Genomic DNA, 21,545 nt, shown 5'->3' with positions numbered 1-21,545 from the left:
TATATTGACATTAACTCATTAATGTTCATTTTTGTAGAATTCATTAGTTTCTTTATATGAGTATTCAACTGCTTTAAGATCCTATTTGTATTATCATGGTTGCTATATTTGTAAGTTAATTGTCTCTAAAGTTTGTGTTAAAATTATATATCAAAATCATAAGATTTACTTATTTAATTTGAATATCAATTAGGCAACAAATACTAATTGTGTTCTAGTGGTAATTTGAAAATATATTAAATATAATGTTTTTATTCTTATTATAAAGGTTTATTATATATTATTGCAACACAGAAAATTCTTGATCTCAAAATTAATATCAAGGCTTCATATATTATTATCCCACAAAATGGATTTTATGCTGCCTCTTCAAATTTACTTCTCCTTGATCTTGGTCATTTAAAGGTATACGTTTATAATATAATATATAAAGTTTGCTAATTATTATTCTGATGATTCTGAATATGTTTTCCACCTCTTTGTTGTTGAAATGAAACCTAGCTTGTTACATAATAATATGCTATGCTCCATGTAATTTTTTTCGCTTTTTTAATTTATAACCTGTTGCCAGATTAGCAGGTGAATCTCCTTCCTTGGTGACTGGAAATAAGTTGAATTTTCACCTAGTCAGGTTGGTTTGGTACATCTCTGAATGAAGATGTACAGGATGAGCCAGTTGATTTTTTTAAAATTTTGTTTTTATTAAAGATATTATTTGAGTTTTACAATTTTCCCCCATCTTGCTTCCCTCCCCCCACCTCCCCCACAGAAAGCACTCTATCAGTCTTTACTTTGTTTCCATGTTGTACCTTGATCCAAATTGGGTGTGATGAGAGAGAAATCTTATCCTTAAAGAGAAGTCTGAGGTAACAAGATCAGACAATAAGTTATCTGTTTTTTTTTTCTAAATTAAAGGGAATAGTCCTTGCACTTTGTTCAAACTCCGCAGTTCCTTATCTGGATACAGATGGTACTCTCCTTTGCAGACAGCCCAAAATTGTTCCCAATTGTTGCACTGATGGAATGAGCAAGTTCCTTCAAGGTTGAACATCACTCCCATGTTGCTGTTAGGGTGTACAGTGTTTTTCTGGTTCTGCTCATCTCACTTAGCATCAGTTCTTGCAAATCTCTCCAGGTTTCCCTGAAATCCTGTCCCTCCTGGTTTCTAATAGAACAATAGTGTTCCATGACATACATATACCACAGTTTGCTAAGCCATTCCCCAGTTGAAGGACATTTACTGGATTTCCACTTCTTTGCCACCACAAACAGGGCTGCTATAAATATTTTTGTACAAGTAATGTTTTTACCCTTTTTCCTCATCTCTTCAGGGTATAGACCCAGTAGTGGTATTGCTGGGTTAAAGGGTACGCACATTTTTGTTGCCCTTTGGGCATACTTCCAAATAGCTCTCCAGAAGGGTTGGATGAGTTCACAGCTCCACCAACAGTGTAATAGTGTCCCAGATTTCCCACAACCCTTCCAACAATGATCATTATCCTTCCTGGTCATACTGGCCAATCTGAGAGATGTGAGGTGGTTCCTCAGAGAAGCTTTAATTTGCATTTCTTTAATAATTAATGATTTAGAGCCTTTTTTCATATGGCTATGGATTACTTTGATCTCCTCATCTGTAAATTGCCTTTGCATATCCTTTGACCATTTGTCAATTGGGGAATGGCTTTTTGTTTTAAAAATATGACTCGGTTCTCTGTGTATTTTAGAAATGAGTCCTTTGTCAGAATCATTAGTTGTAAAGATTGTTTCCCAATTTACTACATTTCTTTTGATAGCCAGTTGATTTTTGAAGGGTAGGTGGGAACAAATTTAATAAGAACTTAACTCGAAGTGTTCAAAAACTCTTTTGAGTTAAAAGAGGGTGAAACAAATAAAACATAAGAATTTGAAGGAAGTCCAGAAATCATTTAACTTTATGCCTCCAAAATTCTTCTAGGATTATGATTTTAAATATTCACGTGTTAGTAGCAGGAATTTCTTTTCTGAAATACTTATGTAATTGTTATAGAACTTTTAGCATTGGTAAAGAAGGGAACCCCCCCATCATTTATTTGCTTAAGTTTGTCTAGCTTCAAAATAACTCCCTCCATTTACAGATCAACATTCTCAGGCCTGGAGAGATTTTGTATTTTGCCCAGGGTAGGGTTAATCTGTGAACCCTCTGTCCTTTGAAACAATGGAAACATTGCACTGTGCTTCATCTCACAGGTCTATAAATGAGACCACAGTAATATAGGTGGTGTGCTATTTTGCCTTCATTCTGCTTTTATACATTATTTTCCTTTACATTTTAGATCTTTTGTATCTTCAAATTAATTTTATTATTTTTTCTAGTTCTATAAAATTTACTTTTTAGTTCGACATAGTACTAGAACTTTAAACTAAATTACTAGTTTTATCATTACTGTTATTTTGTCATAGAAGGACTTTTCCAATATGATTAAAAACTATATAAGTAAAAGCTGACAATCAAAGCAACATGGAAAGCTCAAACTTCTCATATGAATACAAAAGTAAAACAAGGATGTCCTCTTTTCCTATTGTTATTTGTCATAGTGCTACAAATACAAAAAATAGCAATAAGGTAGTGATCAGTTTTGAAACAGTGATCAGGTTAACCTTGGTGTTATTGTTATTGTTTCAGTTGTTTCAATTGTGTCTGACTCTTTATGACCACATTTGGGTTTTTTTCTTTTTTTTCAAAGATATTGAAGTGCTTTGCATTTCCTTTTCCAATTCATTTTACCAGATGAGGAACCTGAAGTGAACAGGGTTAAGTGACTTGCTCAGAGTCACACAGTGACTGAGTCTGAGTTGGATTTGAATTTACAATTTAATCATTAAAGATCCAGAAATACTAAACTACCTCACTGCCCTAGTATTTGTCATTTCTGATTGACTCAATAATGAGCCCAATATTTTTACAATTTTGTAAAAGTCTTTATTATTAGCTCTTTTTTTTTTTTGCAGGGCAATGGGGTTAAGTGACTTGCCCAAGGTCACACAGCTAGGTAATTATTAAATGTCTGGGGCTGGATTTGAAATTTAGGTCCTCCTGACTCCACGGCCTGTGCTAATTACTGTGCCACCTAATTGTTCCTTCATTTTACTTCTTTAAGAAAAATTTCATAATTGTATCTATTTAGATCTTAAATGTGGTTTGGTAGATTGATTCCTGGCTAATTTAATGATTTTTTGGTAGTTATTTTGAATTGGAATTCCATTGCTAATAATTCCTCCTAAATTTTCTTTTTACTGTGTAGAAGTATTCTGATTCTTATAGGTTTTTTTTTTAGTGTGCTATTTTAATAAAGATATCAACTTAGTTCCTTTGCTGGTTTCTTAACATTTTCAAAACAAACTATTATGTTTTCATCAAATAAATATCAGTGTTGTTTTTCTTTGCCAGTCTTTATGCTTTTGATTTTCTTCTTTCTTATTGATGTTTTTTTAATTTTTATTACTATGACAAATAGCAATGGGATAAATTCTTTCTCTACTCTTGTATTTATAAAAAAGCTTTTACTTGGCCACATTGCATTGATTGTTAGCATTTTTTTGTACATGGGTTTTTATCATATTAAAAAGGGTAGGGTATTTAGTATAAATGTATATTGTACTTAGAGCCTTTGTTTTTCTGTACCTGTTGTTGATGGGATTTTAGGTGCTTTTCATTTTAATCAGATAAATTATATTAATTTCTTCTTAATATTGAATCATATTTGAATCCCTATTATAAATAAAATTTGATCTTAATGAATAATTTGACAATAAGCATCTATTGAATATTGTTTTAGATGCCATAGCTATAAGTAGTTTTAGATGCCATAACTATAATGTTCATGGGTAAATAAAGAATATTTTCAAAATAAATAAGAGAATTTTTTTGGATATAGTAACATTGTGGGGAAGTAGGAAAGACTCTTAAAGGAGGCAGCATTGGATTTGAAAGACTATTAGGATTCCAAGAAGTGGAGTCTAGTATATGAAAGCATCATTATTCACTATGTTTCCACATATATTATTCTCTGTACTGTGCTATCCCATATCGTTGTCTTCTAATCTAATCTGTTGCATTTTCTAGAATAGCATATCAGAGGATTGTTTTTATATACTAATGCATTTGCAGAAATAATCTGATAATAAATTATCAAAATCATCTAATTTCATTAATGAGCATTAAATAAAAATACTTTAATAGCTATAATTATGTAATTAGATTCTGATAAATACCATTCCTTCAAACTTTGTAGCAGTATTATTCTCCCTTAGGGACAGAGTTCTCCATTTAATGAAAATTAATGGGATATAACGATTTTTTTGGCACAGAAATCAATTTACACATCATTTGTGATGCATTTCCTGTGAAGAAGCAGGTTACCTATATCATTTTATTTATTTATGATTTTTCCCATATTTGAATCTTTACTGTTTGCTGTTATTTTATATTTAAAAAAGGCAACTTTAAAGTGAAGCCTTACTTTGAACTATTTTAAAACTTTTTCATAATATTCACTTTTAAGGTATCAAGCAGAAAGCGTTCTGAGTTACCACAAATTGTAGGAAACCAGGCTGATATTGAAGAGATTATGTCTAAAGCTTATGATAATTTTGATATTCAGCTTAGTAGCATACAGCTACTTTTTAGCACAGCTGGTAAGTAAAATATAAATCATTGGATTCTTAACTTATATTTTGTAAATTTTAATCTTGTTTTTTTTTTAATTGGAAGTTCCATGCTTTGGAATTGTTTTTTTTCTTTTGATATGAAAAATGCCCATAGTATGAGAACTCAGACAATTCAATAGGACTGAATATAATTTAAAGATTGTCCTGGAATTAGAGTTTAGTTTTTCTTTTTCCAGACTGTCAATTGTAATCCAATATATCAGTTACATCAAAGGTAATCTAAATTTGGTCCTAGGATATGCTATAATTATCTTTGAAATTATATCTTGATTTTGCCAGTATTAAAATTAGTTTGAATTTCCAGAACTGGAGAGACAAGGTACAGAAACGTATGAAATTATAGAGAGAAATTTCTTAAAAATTTCTAATGTAAGATCAATATATTACTACTATATTTTGAGGATTTTGTTGGGGGAATTAATTTGCATATTTTATGAATATCAGTTTCTAAAGATAATTAACACTACTCACTAATGTTTGGGAAGATTTTGTAAAGAAAGGGTGAAATCTTCTGATATTAGTATAATCCTATCTATGGCTGTGATACTATTCCAATATAGAGGAGATTGGCTTAACTTTAGTTATTATTTCATTGATATTATGAATGTTGTTAAAAAAGAATCTTAGTCTTTAAATGTGCTTGCATATAATTGGTTGGTGTCTAAACATGAAATTATGTAATTCTGGTTAGTATGTGACTTTTCTGAATAACAGTCCTGAGTTGTGCCTTCTCTTCCCAGCCTATCCTTTCTAAAATGATTTAGGTCCTTTCCAATGATGTTTACTGCTCTATTTAATATCTCTGACTTGTTAGAAGCCTCTCAAGAATGTAGATTAACAGGAGTTTTAAACAGCAGGAAGAGAAGAAAGAATTGGAGAAAACAAATTCGGCAGATCACTGTGATAAAGGGAGGGAGCCAAAAAAAAAAGATGATGGTGGGAAGTGTTTTAGGATTATGCTGAAGCTTTCAGATCTTACATAGAGCCAATAAGTTAATTTATTGTTTCCAGGTGATGATTGGAAAGAAGCTCGAAAGCTCAAGAGTTCTCATCAGCATATCTTGCAGCCCCTCCATCTTAATGTGGAATTGTCCAAGGCCATGGTTGTCACAGATATAAGAATGCCTAAGTATGTTTATCTCTTGGTTATAAGAGCTTTGTTTATCATTAAATGGATCATTAGGAAAAAATATTTCTTACAATTCGCTCTTTTAAAACAGAAGATAACACTGTTTGAACTAATACATTTTAGTATCTGGCTGAATGAATTTAATTCATATAGATTACTTAGTTTACACAAAAACATTTTAATTTCTGACTCTATATATTGAATTTAATTTCTTTTTTCTCGAGATGATCCATACTAACAGTATTTTACTATTCTTAGAATAAATTTTATTATATATGTATCATATCTGCTTGAATTAATTTACTTAAGGACTGACAATCAGCAAGTTATTTCCTTGGTACTATGTACTGTTCCATTTGTAATGTCTTTATTATCATTGTTATCATTGTCATTACCTCTAGTACTACCGATCTATCAACCATTAAAAACTGGTTTTTATTCTCCGTAGCTAGCATTTAAATTGTCCTTTTATGATTAGTTAGGTTTTGCAGCACGGCTGAAGTTTTTTGTCTTCCCTGCCAATGTAGCTTTTTTTCACCAGTCATCTCAGGTAGTTCTTTCATTCACATTCATCCTAAGGGGTATTTGGCTAACTTCCTTTCTTTTCCATTTTTGGTCACTTAGATTTTAAACAACAAGAAACATTGACCCATGAGTCTTTAAATTGTTTGCCTGGAGGGAAATAATATGATAATTTTACTGAAGATATGGAGGGGAGAGACCCAATCCTGTAAGGAAAGAAGCAAGTGAGAAAAGATTTTAGATGCTTATCTCCTGGGAATCTTAGTCTATAGGGATGCAGTGAAGAAAGAATGTAGGCATGAATGAATGGGGAAATCTACTGGCATCCTACTATTCCTTTTGACTTAGCTTTGCCATTTCTTGTCCCATCCCCAGACCCTATACCTTTCAAATAGTGAAAACTGTTTATCTTTAATTCCAATATAATTTGAAAGACCAAGAGAAAACTTTCTTATTCAAAAAACACTTTATTGCTACTACCTGAAATAGTTAAAATCAGAGATAAGCCTTTCATTCCATAATTAGAAAGAAAAGGTTTAAAAATCAAATGGAAATCTGGGAGAATTAGCACCTAAGGCAGAAGAACTCTGTATGTACCTGTGATGATTTGTAAGATAAAAATATGTAAAATACAATTTTCTCTTAATTTAATATTAATTAGTTTAAAGCTTTCATTGTTAATGATTTCTCATCTTTTTGGAATAGATTCAAAGTTTTTGGACATCTGCCTCTACTTTCTTTGCAAGTTTCAGATCAAAAATTAAGAGGGATTTTGGAATTAATTAAAAGCATTCCGATGCCACAAAGCTCAACTGACATCTCTGTATCTACCCTTCCAAGAACTTCTCTGGTAAAATATTGTTTTAAAATATTAAAGAAATATTGTACTGATTATATGAAACTTCAAGAAAATAGTCTAAACAAAATAATCTATAGAGATCTCAGAATTTTAAAATTGGAGGGAACCACACAACGTCCATCTGGTTTGCTTCATTTCCAAATAGGAAACTGCTTTAACATGTGATCAACAGGATTTTGCTTGAAGATCTCCACTTAGAAGGTAGCTCATTACATTTATGGCTAAATTTCTTTGTTGGAAAATGTTTTATCCCTCATTACCTCAGTCCCCTTTTTTGCTGCTTCCTCCCTAATGCTCCTAATATTATATTCTTAACCCTTTGTGATTTCTGAAGTCTTTTTTTTTTAGTTTTTGCAAGGCAATGGGATTAAGTGACTTGCCCAAGGTTACACAGCTAGGTAATTAAGTGTCTGAGTCCAGATTTGAACTCAGGTCCTCCTGACTTCAGGGCCTGTGCTGTTTCCACTGTGCCACCTAGCTTCACCTTATGAAAAATCTTAGTAATCATCATTCATCAGCAGTGTGCCCTTCAGATCCTGCCTGAAAAGCTTACAGGTTTTTAATGAGGGTTTTTAATATATGAGAAAAATAATAATTTCTCTCACTTTCACCTCCAGCTCCTTTCACTCTTGTTCTCCTGACTTTTCAGGAACAAATAAAGAAAATCTGATATCTGCTGCATTAAAATAGTCCTTCAATAATAGAAAACAGCTGTATGTCTCCTGAGTCTTCTCTCTTCCAAGCTAAATATCCCCTTTCCTTCAACTAAGTTCCTTTTGTCATGGACTAAATGTTCTTTATTATCCAGATTACTGTTCTCTGTGGTGCCCAGAATTGAATGGGATATTCAAGTTATAGTCTGATTAGAGTATAATACTGTGGGGTCTATTATTCCTGGGAAATATGCCTAACTTAATTCAACTCAAGTTACCTAATTCATTTTTTCGTCTATCTTAATACATTCTCCATCCATATTTGGCTTTGTAATGCACTAAAACATTGAGATCTTTTTCAGATAAACTTATGTTTAAATCAGAATCCCTTGTCTTGTACTTTTGAGGTTATTTTCTTGAACCCAAGAATAAGATTTTACATTTATCCCTGTTAAATTTCATGTTTACTAGATTTAACCCAATGTTCTTGTCTTTCAAAATATTTTAATATTGGTATTATTTTATTTATCTTTCCACATTCTACATTGTCTATAAGTTCAGTAAGTATTCCACCTATCAAATCATTCATAAAAATGTTTAAACAGACTGAACAAAGTTCTCTATGGCATACTTCACTGAAGACCTCCTTCCTAATTGACATAGAACCATTGACTTTGCTGAAATATCTTTTCTTTTCACAACCATTTCAGCTCCTTCAGAATTTTAGCATACCTAACATTGTATTATAGTACCATGTGTAATATTTATTCATCCTTTTTACCTGTCTCTTGCTTCTCCTTATCTTTTTAGAGATGTAAGTTGTTCAGTGAACCCTCTTAGCACATTTAATGGATAGACTCTGGTGACTTTTTTTTTTAATAACAAATTTCTCTAATCTTTCCTTAAGGTAGTGCAGTAGATAGAACACTGGGTTTAGAATCAGGAAGATTCATCTTCCTAACTTCAAATCCAGCCTCAGTCATTTCCTAGCTTTTTGACCTGAAGTGAGTCACTTACTCCATTTGTCTCAGTTTCTCATCTTTAAAATGATCTGGAGAAGGAAATGGCAAGTAACTCCAAATATCTTTGCCAAGAAAACCCCAAGCAGGATGAAAAGTTGAACATGACTGAAATTACTCAACAGCAATAAAATCATTACTTAATCTTTTACTTGGTTCTATTTAGAACTTCAGAACATGATACAAGTCCATGAATGAGGTAGTAGATTCAGCGTGAAGAAAATTCTCTTTTAGTTCTTATTGATGTTAGTTTTTTCTTGTATATTTTTATATAACCTTATACTCTTTCACATTAATTTGAACTCCTCTAATTCCAAAATTGTAAACAATCAAGAGTTGGTTATTAAACTGTAGGACTAAAGAGATATTTGATAATCAAATAATTAATAAACTAGAAAGAAAAATAGTTTATTTGAAAAGTAAATTTTTCAAGTATTTGAAATATCTGTTTTCAAGCAATGAATTACCATTATTCCTTAATTAAAACTAATTTCTAAAAATCTCTATTTTGACATTTTTTGTTAATGTTTTTTAATTTATTCTCTGTTTCACACTAAAGAGATTTATCTTAATGTTCTTAAAGAGAGGATAAGTATCAAAATGCATTTTTTTAAATTAATTTTTTTATTCATTTTCCCAACTACATGTAATGGTAGTTTTCACCAATCGATTTTTTGCAAGGTTTTGAGTTTTACATTTTTCTCCCTCCTTGTCTTCCCCCCACTCCCCTTGACAGTCTAATATAGGCTATACATATATAACCATGCTGAACATAGATACATCCATATTAACATGTTATGAAAGATGACTCAAATTGAAATGGAAAAATATTAGAAAAAATATAATCATTAAGACAACATTTAAAATTGAAGATAGTAAACTTTTGTCTTCATTTAAACTCCACAGTTCTTTCTCTGGATTTGAATGATATTTTTCATCAATAGTCTTCTAGAATTTTCTTTGATTATTGTAATGCTGAAATGAACAGTTCATCATAGTTGATTATCATCCAATGATGCTTGTCAGCCTGTATAATGTTCTCCTGGTTCTGTTCACTTTATTTAGCATCACTTCATAAAAGTCTTTCCAGGCTCTTTTGAAGTCCCATCCCTCATGATTTCTTATAGAACAATCTTGTTTCATCACATTCATGTACCACACTTTGTTTAGCTATTCCCCAGTTGATGGCTATCCTGTCAATTTCCGATTCTTTGCCACTACAAAAATAGCTGCTCTGTAAATAATTTTGTACATGTGGGTTCATTTCTCTTTTTTTGTGATCTTTTTGGAATACAGACCAAATAGCGGTATTGTTGAATCAAAGGGTGTGCACTGTTTTATTTCCCTTTGGGCATAATTCCATAGTGCTCTCCAGAAAGTTTGGATCAGTTCACAATTCCACCAACAATTGGTGTCCAGATTTTCCCATATCCCTTCCAATATGAGCTATTTTCCTTTTTAGCCAAATTGACCAATCTTATAGGTATGAAGTGATATCTCAGAGTTGTTTTAATTTGTACTTTTGTAATCAAAATATGTTCTAATAATCAAGATTATATTTATGCTGCTGCTTTTAACCTCCTTTTGCCTATTTGAACCATGTTTTCTTGGTTTACTTATGGTCTGTTTTGTTACTATCCTCAGAAATAATATTCATGAGGGGTGGCTAGGTGGCACAGTGGATAGAGCACCGGCCCTGGAGTCAGGAGTACTTGAATTCAAATCTGATCTCAGACACTTAATAATTACCTAGCTATGTGGCCTTGGGCACATTTGCCATTTGCCATTGAAAAGTCATTTGCCTTGAAAAAAAAAAAAGAAATAATATACTTGAATTATATAAATGGATAAAATATTTAGATGTATCCTTTATTTACCAATAAGATTCCTCTTGCACATAATCTATATATAATTTTCATTTATGTACATAGCTTAATGTACCGGAAACACATTGGAGAAACATTTATTCCATATAACTTTATGATAGAACTAGAACATTAATGTATAAATAGAAGTTACAATGAGGTGGATTTAGAATGTAAGGAAGAACTTTCTAATAAGTTGAACACTCCAAAATTAGAGGAGATTATCTTGTGATTTCTTGGATTCTGAAGTGATTAGTAGAAACCGTATAAGCCTCATGAATGTCGCAACTCTCATAATTGGATAGAAAACTCAAGAAGATGACTTCTGATATCATTTCTTTCTAAAATTCTAGTCATTGACCATTTTTTAAAAATTAAGATAAAAACAGGACATTAATTAATGAATTTGGAATTTGTGTTTGAAAATTAATTTCCTTTCAACTTAGATTTAATTTTTTATTAATTTGAATTACTCTCTTTCCTACTTCATTTATATTCATTGTTTTCTTGTGAAAATATTTTCATAACGTTTTTTTGAGTATTTTTGTAACTTCATGCAATTTCTTGTGTTTTCAGGCTCGTTCATCATCTTCTTTTGGAACGCCACAGATTTCACAGAGACTACTTCCTTTCTTTGAACTTCAGTCCATTATTGAAGATGGTAAAATAAAACTACTTAAAAAGATACTCTCTTTATATTTAATGTATTATTACATTAAAAATTTGGTGGACGTATTTGAAAGTAATTTTTTCATAAAATTTGCAAAGCATAAAAAATGTGGGTTGCAGAAAGCATCACTGTGAGGAATAACCGCATCATTTAGAATAAGAATATTTAGAAGGTCTATCCAAAGATCTAGAAACTTTTCTAGATAACATTTCTGGGACCCTTTTAGTATAATAGTCTGTGTATACCTTATTCTAATTATATTAACAGCCTTCTTCCTTTTCTAGTGATGTCTTTTATATCTTTTGTTGGCATAGAAACTATCTACAGTAGCTTATTTATATCTACCTTGTCTTTATTGCTCTTTGAATTTAGTATAATTTGATTTTTCATTGATTATGATATTTCATGATTTGAGATTATATAATTAGAAAAATATTGATTTTTAAAATAAGAAATTTTGTGTAATGTAGCAACTTGAATTCATTGAAAATACTGTGTTATTTTCCAGTTGTGCTCTGTCTTATTCTCTTCCTCTTATTTAATTCTTGGCTTAGGTCATTATTCATTCACAGTGCTTGTCATATATTTGTGAACATATGTGTGCATCTATATGTCGGTGCTGTTAAATTAGTTCATACATTTGCAATGCCTGCCTATTTTACATGTATGGATGTGAGTTCAAGGGTATGCATATATGTATATGTTGGAAAGTGTGTGTGTGTGTGTGTGTGTGTGTGTGTGTGTGTGTGTGTGTGTGTGTGTGTCTGAGGCAACTGGATGGTGAATTCCATTAAATTAGTCAAATGTCTGCCATGTGTTAAATATATAGATAACAATGTCTGTATGTCTCATACAAATGAAGGCAAGAGTTTTGCAAATCAACAAACAAAACATATTAAACATATCTTGTATTCTCCATATCACAATCATATGGGGTTCCAACCTGTGGATTAGGAATTCATGGAGTTTATAAAATTATTACAATTCAAATATTTTCTCAATTACATATATATTTATTAAAGATTAAATTGCATGAAAACTTTTGGGATACCTAGTTACACACACACACACACACACACACACACACAAATTTAAAGACTTTGACATTCTTTTGCATTCCATAATATAGACAATAGATATTTTTCATTTATTTCTTTTCTGTGTGGATTATTGGAATAATCTCAGGCAGTCATGGACCTTATTGAAAAGGATTTTTTGTAATAGCATTTTACAGGTTTATCAGTAAAACCTAGGCCTTTTAGTCCCTGAGAAGTATGTCCTCTTGCGTTACTATAATCCATACATGCAACACTTCCATGTTCATGAGTACTGAAATCTCTTTTTTTTTTGTTTTTTTTGCTTGTTGTTGTTCTTGCAAGGCTATGAGGTTAAGTAACTTGCCCAAAGTCACATAACTACGCAATCATTAAGTGTCTGAGATCGGATTTGATCTCAGGTCCTCCTGATACAAGGGCTGATGCTCTATCCATTGTGCCACCTAGACGCCCCCTGAAATCTCTTTTTTAATCAAAATTTATTGTCATTCTTATTCCCTATCTTTCTTACAATCCCTTACTTTCTTCTCTGTCCATTCTATGACTTGATATATATCAGCATTTTCTCAGATCATCACCCTTGTATTTTCTATGTACCGTTCTCTTCTTCATCTTGGTTAACGATTTAACCTGCACTGCCTTTGCCATTTACAGCCTTCATTCCTTCACATACTGCTGAGCAGATCTGGAGAAAATCTCAAACCTAGGCTGCCTCAAGTTTACTTTACATTGTTATTATAACCACAACTGCCTCCCCATTGCAACAAGGCAGGTATTTTATACCTCTGTAATGAATTCACTACCCGACTAATCAGAGCAGCTTATCCATGGATGGGGGGGGGGGGGGGCGCGAGCATCAGGGTCCTGCAATATTTCTTTTATTTTTTAGTTTTTAGTTTTTTGCAAGTCAGTGGGGTTAAGTGGCTTGCCCACGGCCACACAGCTAGATAATTATTAAGTGTCTGAGACCGGATTTGAACTCATGTACTCCTGACTGCAGGGCCGGTGCTCTATCCACTGTGCCACCTAGCTGCTCCTGGTCCTGCAATATTTCATGCATATCTTACAGACTCAGTCCTTCTCCTTGGCAGTATTTCACTTGGTGATTGTATTAGCTACTGTGATTTCAGTTATCCTTATGCTAACAGTTCCCAATTTTACTTATCCAGTCTTAAGCTTTCTGCTGACTTCTAAACCTATGCCTTCCTAAATCTCACTCTCAATGTCCTATAGACATCTTAAATTCAATGTGTTAAAAAATGTACTCATTTTCTTAACTCCTTCCCCCCCCCCCTCCGAATTTTCCTGTTATTTTAAGAGCTCTATCAGGAGGCTTTATACCCACAGTGTAAGTATTACTCTCAACTCTTCACTTTCATGCCTCATATCCAATTTGTTTTGCCAAGTCCTGTTGTTTTTGTCTTTGAACTTTGCCTCATATTTACCGCCATTCATTTTTCTGCTCTGACACTGCTACGACCCTATTACTTCATGACCTCATATCTAGAATATTGCAGTAGCTTACTACTTGGTCTCTTTGCCTCAAGTTTCTATCCACTCTAGTCCTTTCTCAAAGTGATCTTCCTAAAAGCAAAATTCTGACCATGTCACTTTCCTATTCAGAAAATTCCAGGGGCTTGCCATCACTTTCAGAATCCAGCATAAATTCCCCTCTTTGGCCCTCAAAATCCTCTATTTCCTGATCATCCTACTCTTCCTGCAAATGTGCAAGTGCACATCTTTCCCCTGACACCCACAAGACTTTTCAGTCTTCTTATACCTTCATTTACTCTGTGATACAGTGACATTGTTCCTCTAACAAGATGCTTTGACCTAGATGTTTTTTAAATTGAAATTTTATTTTATTTTTCCAGTTTCATGCAGTGGTAGGTTTCAACATTCATTCATTTGCAATTAAATGAATTCCATTTTTCTGCCAATCTCCATTTCTCTTAGATTGTTAAATTTATTGACATACAGTTGGGCAAAATAATTCCGAATTATTATTTTTATTTTTTTTTCTCAGTGGTGGTGAGTTCAGTTTTCATTTTTGCTTCTGGTAATTTGGTTTTCTTATCTTTATTTAAATCAGTTTAGCTAAAAGTTTATTTTTTATTTTCTTTTTATTAAATCAACTCTTAATTTGATAGTTCAGGCATTTTTTTACTTTTACTTTTATTAATATCTCCTTTGATTTTCAGAATTTCTTATTTGTTATTTTGGGATTTTTAATTTTTTTTTAGTTGTATGCCCAAATCTTTGATGATCTCTTTCTGTATTTTATTCAGGTAAATATTTAGAGAGATAAATTTTCCTCTAAAAACTAATGCGTTTTGATTGCATCCCATAAATTTCAGTATGATGTCTCATTGTTGTCATTATATTGGATGAAGTGATTATTTCTATGATTTATTTTTTCATCCACTCATCCTTTAAAATTAGGTTATTTAATTTCCTATTAATTTTTGATTTACCTTTCTATGGCTCTTTAGTAAATGTAATTTTTGTTGCATCATGATCTGAAAAGAATACATTTAATATGTCTGCCTTTCTGCATTTGATTATAAGGTTTTTATGCCCTTGTACATGTTCAGTTTTCATATGTACTGCCTGTGCTGTAGACAAAAAGATATATTCCTTTCTATCTCCTTTGAATTTTCTCCAGAGATCTATCATACTTAACTTTTCTAAAATTCTATTTACCTTAACTTCCTTATTGTTCATTTTATAGTTAGATTTTTCTAATTCTCGAGAGAGGGGAGTTGATGTTTCCCACTATTATAGTTTTGCTGTCTGTCTCCCAGCAATTTGTTTATTTTTTTCTCTAAGAATTTGAATATTATACAACTTGGTGTACTTATGTTTAATAATAATATTACTTCATTTTCCATGATGCCTTTTAAGAGGATGTAGTTTCTTTGCTTACCTTGTTTAGTGGGATTTATTTTTGCTTTTGCTTTGTATAAGATCAGTATTGTTACCTCAGTTTTTTTACTTCTGCTGAAACATAATATATTTTGCTCCAACCTTTAGCCTTTTAGTTTTACCCTGGTTATCTCTTTGCTTCAAATGTGTTTCTTATAAACAACAATATTGTAGGATTTTTGACATTCTGCTATCTGCTTCTGTTTTATGGGTGAGTTCATCCCATTCACATTTATAATTAATATTACAAATTCTGTATTTCCTTCCATGCTGTCTTCCCCCATATATATTTTTCTCTTTCCTTTCCCTTTATCCCTGCTCACCAAAATTTTGCTCTCTTTCCCTTTTAACTTTTCCTTTTAGTTTTTTAACTTTACTTTTACTTTTGTCTTCTTTTATCAGTCCCTTCTTCCTCTTTCTTTTCCCTACCACTTCCCTGTAGGATAAAATAGATTTTTAAACCTAGTTGGGAATGTATGTTCTCTCTTTGGATCAAATCTGTTGAGAGTAGGATTTATTCAGTATTCACACCCTTCCTTCTTTCCTTCTACTATAATAAGTCTTTGTGCCTCTTCATGTGGTATTATTTATCCTCTAATGTCTACCAGTCTTTTCCTTGTGTAGTGCTTCTTTTCATGTCTATCTTGTACCTACAATCCCTCTCTCAAAATCTGTTCCTTTTATCTGTCCAGATAGAAGCATAATTTTCAAGGGTAGGTGATTGATTGATTGATAAGCAACATTGCTTCATAGTCACTGTCCAAGTATACTCCCCTCTTCTGTCCCATTAGAAATACACTTCTCAAGAGTCATGAAAAGCCTTAAATTATAATCAATTTATTCCACCTTCTATTTTTCATGTACCTTCCATAGACATACAATCCTCATGAACTAAAGTATCTTTCAAGGAAAAGTCATGTCATGAACCATTTATATCTTCCCTCTCCCTTTAATTGTAGCTAAAATAAAACAAAATTTCTTCATGATCTATTTGTGTCCATTCCCTCTAAGGACAGTCCCTCCCTCTGTCTAATACTACAACTATAGCACTACAATCCTTGTTAACTAAAATCTGTCCCTATAGAATTACTACTAGAGTCTTTGATAACTAAAGTTTGAAGATCACTCCATGATGTATTTATGTGTAGTCCTTCTGAGTGCTCTCTCTCTCTCTCTCTCTCTCTCTCTCTAACCCTATTGGACTACAATCCTCATTAACTAAAGTATTGAATATATTCCTTCTGTCCCTATAATAATAAAGCTTTTGTTAACTATCAAGTATTTCAAGATCACTTAATAATTTAATTATGTACAGACCTCCTAAGTACACTTCCTATCTCTGTCCCATGAGAAATACAATCCTCATAAACATCACTTAATGATTCATTTGTACCCATACTCTCTAAGTACAGCCCTTCCAAGTATAATCAACCCTCATTAGCTAAAGTATTGGCTAAAGGCTTAATAGTTTTGTGGTCATCTTATACCCATACCCTTTCTAAATATGTTTCTTTTAATTATCCTAAGAGGAATACAGTTTTCAAGAGTTACAGGTATTATCTTCCCTTATAGGACTGACTGTTATTTAGTGCTATTGACTAGCATTTTTTCCCTTTCTTATTATCTTTTTATACATCTCTTTAGTCTTATATTTGAAGACTGAATTTTCTGTTCAGTTTTGGTATTTTTATAATTAAAAGTTTGGAAGTCCCCTATTTCAGTGAAAATTCATCTTTTTCCCTGAAAGAATATGCAGAATTTTACAGGGTAGTTAAGTTTTGGTTGTAATCCAAGATCCTTTGTGATGTGAACATCATATTAGGCTCTCTGATCCTTTATTGTTGAAGCTGATAAGTCCTATATATTTCTGCTTGTGGTTCCTTGGTATTTGAATTTCTTCTTTCTGGATGTTTGCAGTATTTTTTCCTTTATCTGAGCTTTCTGAAATTTGGATACAGTATTCCTTGGAGTTTTTATTCTGACATCTCTTTCTGGAGTGATCAATGCATCCTTTCAAGGACTATTTTGTCTAATTGTTCTAGGTTATTAGAACTGTTTTCCGTGATAATTTTCTGAAAGCTATTTTCCAGGCTCTTTTTTGTTTATATGGTAGACCAGTAATTTGTAAATTATCTCTTCTGGATCTATTTTCTGGATCATTTGTTTTTCCTAAGAGATAATACACATTTTCTTCTATTTTTTTCAGCATTTTAGTTTTGTTTGATGGATTCTTGGTGTCTTTAGTTTCATTTATGCAATTATACTTTTTAGGGTTTTTAATTTTTTTTGTTAGCTTTTATGTTTACTTTTCTAGTTGATTAATTTTATTTTTTGCTGAGTTGCATTCCTTTTCCAGTTGGTCGATTTTGTTTTGGGATGAGGTATATTCTTTTTGCAATTGGTCTTTTTTACCTTTAAAGGATTTGCTTTCTTCAATCAATTTCCTCATAATTCTTCAGTGTGGTGTCATATGTGTTCCAGGCTAAGAGCTATGAAGGGTTGACACAGAAATAGCTATGTGCTTTAACAAGCAAGATGTACTTCAGAGCCTAGATAAGGGAGTAGCTACATGTCTGTGCTAACACGGTGTATTCCCGGGCTCAGATAAGAAAGCACATTCTGAGATAATTACCTTCTGCACTGTTCTCAAAACATTCTGCACTCTGTTTCTCAAAACACTGTTTGGTTCTCAAAACAATCTGCATTCTGTTTATCAAAACATTGTTTGGTTCTCAAAACATTCACCTAAGACATACACAAGGTATGCATGTGAAAAAAAATGCTTGATAAAACGCTTATGTAATTGGTTATATTAATGTAGAGTATAAAAGTATGTATCCTGTGATCAATGAAAGAACCAGCTTATGCATCATATTGGTGTCAGCTTGAGTTCCCTCCTACTGGACTCAACATCTGGTGACCCCGACCTGATGGAAACCAGTCGAATGGGGAGAAGACATCCCGGAAAGATTCGGTAGGGAAGTGCTGAATGCTCGCTCGTTTGGCGCTCGAAGAAAAGCGGATTTTAAGTGGCCATGGCTGACCTGTGAGTCAGGAAATTGGGATGGGAATGGCTGCATCAGCCACGGAGTGCATTGCGCTCGATACCTTAGAGGACTTATCAAAAAAATATGACCTGCCTGTTAAGAGGTCAGAAATTTCCTGGGTGCTACATTGGGGAAGAGACAGAGGTATAATTACTAAGACTGAAGAGCTCTTCTCTTTGGAAAAATGGGATAAGCTGGGAAAAAGCTTATGGGAAGCAGTCCAAACTAAGAACAAGGAAGCCCAGATACTGGCAGAACCGTATGGCACACTGTGCAAAATTGTCTATGATGACATTGAAAGCTTGTGGGCTTGCCCCGCTGTGACTGATGCTGAAAGGACCACTATTGGAGGAAGTTCAGATGTGCCTCCTCTAGCAGAAAAAGGGTTAATTAATCCCTGCCGCCTGGCCAGGAAGAGGGCAGGTGGGCCAACCCAGAGCCTTCCCGCTGCCTTTTTCTCTCCCAGGCTTTTCAGATCAGCAGCCCGGGCCACCTGCACTCTGCAGCCCAGGGCGGGCGGACCGAGATGAGGAAAGCTGGTCCTGTTCTCCCCCTCTGCCCTCTGGCAGTTGGGCACTCAGGCTGGAGCACAGAGCCCCGCCTGCTTCGCACGGCCCTGCCCGGCTCCACAGGGCCCTGCCGCTATAGCCCCGCCGCTATAGCCCCACCGAGCTCCTGCCGGGCTGCGGCTCCCATGCTCCCTGCTGCATCCTGCTCATCTTAACCAAGGCTTTGGCGAAAACCTTCAACCTACCCCTGACACAGACGAGAATGATTGTTGCCTCTTGCCCTGACTGCAGTAAAAAGACTCTCCTGCTTAATGAGGACTTGATTCGGCAGCCGCCATGAATCATCCCTGGACTAGCAGAGGAGGAAGGAGGATTTAACGCCCTCCTACCCCGCTTCATGTCTGCGTCTCATTTGCCTCGGTCTACCTGGCACGACCGCTGTTGACAGGGCTCATCAGGATGTTAAGAACTATTTAGCCTTGTTTTTAAAAGAAAAGGGGGAAGTTGGGGGACCACTGCATAATATAGTGAGCAAAGTGATTTATGTTTTGAACTGGCTTAACCCTAGGCATTCTATCTCAGATAACAAGCCCCTTTACTTTCACTTTCAAAGAACGGGCACACTTTGCCGATGTTGACATTTCTGTCTCTGCTTTTGATCCTAAGACTGCCCAATGGGACAATTCCTATCGATTACTAACCTGGGGATGAGGGTATGCGTGTGTTGTTTCAGGTTCATTGAAACCACAGTGGGTTCCTGCGAAGTGGGTGAAACCTCACCTGAAAGATGATACTTCTGCTGGTGCTTTCATCCTGCCCTGCTACGGCTCTTGTGACTCATCTGATTCCTAAGTATCTACAGCATCAAGAAAATATGTGGCTCGCACTGGCTAATGCTACAGGACAGCAACAAATGTGTATCTCCCTGAAATCAGCTGGTGATCCCCTTCAAGACATGCTTCATAGGGATCCCCCCTGGACCCAGAGAACATTAAACAGAGACTGAAAGGGTACTATGGACAGTTAAAGGAAACATGTAGGAGTTTTCAGCAGTATAGTTCTTGTGCATGTATGTGTGATAAGCAGCAAAATTATACCTGGCCATCCCTGAAAAATAGTTGTAGATTAAGAGCTATATTAAAGCCTTTAAATAAACCAATTACACAGGAACCACAGGAAATAAATCTCTTGTGGAGCGTTCCCCCTGGAATAAAAGAGAATATCACTCACCTCCCACATTGTATTCTTGTGAGCTCCCCACAACTTTATAATGCTACAGGAGCTTTTATATTTGGAGGTTTAGAGTATTATAAAGAAAACACTCCTTGGGATTCCCCTAAGTGGGAATGATTCACTAATGTTTTAGGGCATTTTCATTATTGGAGTTTATCAAAAAACAGAACGGGGGCTCCTTGAAGTACAAATTGAGGGAGTGAAGTCATTACCCTCTGGAGTATTCTTGATAATGTGAAGATAAGGCATACAGCTCTATCCCATGGCGTCCTAAAGGAGGACCTTGTTATCTAGGCCAATTAGTACTAGTGTCCACACCATACCTTAATTTCTCCAGAAGCCCTAGGAAAACAAGGAGCATTCCTCTGGCTTCCAACTGTAATAAAAATGTTAATTTTCTATCAGTATCAGAAACAATAGCCACATCCTTTTTCACACCAGGGATAATGGCATCTATTAATTATAACACCATGAAAAAACTTGCATGTTGGGCAAAAGCTCAGACTGACATTACGTCCATGGCTTTAATGGATATAATTATGGATGTACAGAGCATTCGCAAGGCTACACTACAAAATAGAGCTGCAATAGATTTCTTGCTTTTATTACATAATCATGGTTGTGAGGAATTTGAAGGCATGTGTTGCTTTAATATTTCAGATAATAGTGCTTCAGTCTATGGTAAAATAAAAAAAATACAAGAAAATCTTGATAAAATAACTGTACATGAGGATTTCTTTAAGGATTGGTTAAAATCTTTAGGAGTACCTGCTTGGCTTTTGGCAATTGTAAAACCTATAATTGTAATTTGCTTTATACTTGTTATGTTCTTGTCGTTTGGACCATGCATCTTTTTGTGTTGTCAGAGATCTCTAGAAAACATGCTCTCCCAGTCCTTCAAACGAAAAGGGGGAGATGTGGTGTCATATGTGTTCCAGGCTAAGAGCTATGAAGGGTTAACACAGAAATAGCTATGTGCTTTAACAAGCAAGATGTACTTCAGAGCTTAGATAAGGGAGTAGCTGCATGTCTGAGCTAACAAGATGTATTCCCAGGCTCAGATAAGAAAGCACATTCTGAGATAATTACCTTCTGCACTGTTCTCAAAACACTGTTTGGTTCTCAAAACAATCTGCATTCTGTATGCATATGAAGAAAATGCTTGCTAAAACGCTTATGTAATTGGTTATGTAAATGTAGAATATAAAAGTATGTATCCTGTGATCAATGAACAAACCAGCTTATGCATCATATTGGTGTTGGCTTGAGTTCCCTCCTATTGGACTCAACACTTCAGCACGGCTCTCATTTCTTTTTTTCCATTTTTCTTCTTAAAAATCCTATTTGAGCTC

At 34.0% G+C, this 21,545-nt stretch overlaps 1 protein-coding gene across 6 annotated transcripts in view; it reads left to right on the top strand.

The window, feature by feature from the left end:
- The window catches only part of VPS13A (vacuolar protein sorting 13 homolog A), a 349,000-nt gene that overhangs the window by 103,262 nt on the left and 224,193 nt on the right, over nt 1-21,545 (top strand). For all 6 annotated transcript variants that reach the window (XM_074196703.1, XM_074196708.1, XM_074196704.1 and 3 more), the window contains 5 exons: nt 269-405; nt 4,542-4,674; nt 5,719-5,836; nt 7,064-7,208; nt 11,331-11,415. In XM_074196703.1, the coding sequence (XP_074052804.1) occupies nt 269-405; nt 4,542-4,674; nt 5,719-5,836; nt 7,064-7,208; nt 11,331-11,415 (618 nt within the window). The remainder of the gene's footprint in view (nt 1-268; nt 406-4,541; nt 4,675-5,718; nt 5,837-7,063; nt 7,209-11,330; nt 11,416-21,545) is intronic.

The sequence above is a fragment of the Macrotis lagotis genome, chromosome 8 (assembly GCF_037893015.1).
Source record: "Macrotis lagotis isolate mMagLag1 chromosome 8, bilby.v1.9.chrom.fasta, whole genome shotgun sequence".
Classification (NCBI taxonomy): domain Eukaryota; kingdom Metazoa; phylum Chordata; class Mammalia; order Peramelemorphia; family Peramelidae; genus Macrotis; species Macrotis lagotis.
The sequence above is the reverse complement of the archived record's forward strand: the minus strand, read 5'-3'. Positions and strand labels throughout refer to the sequence as shown.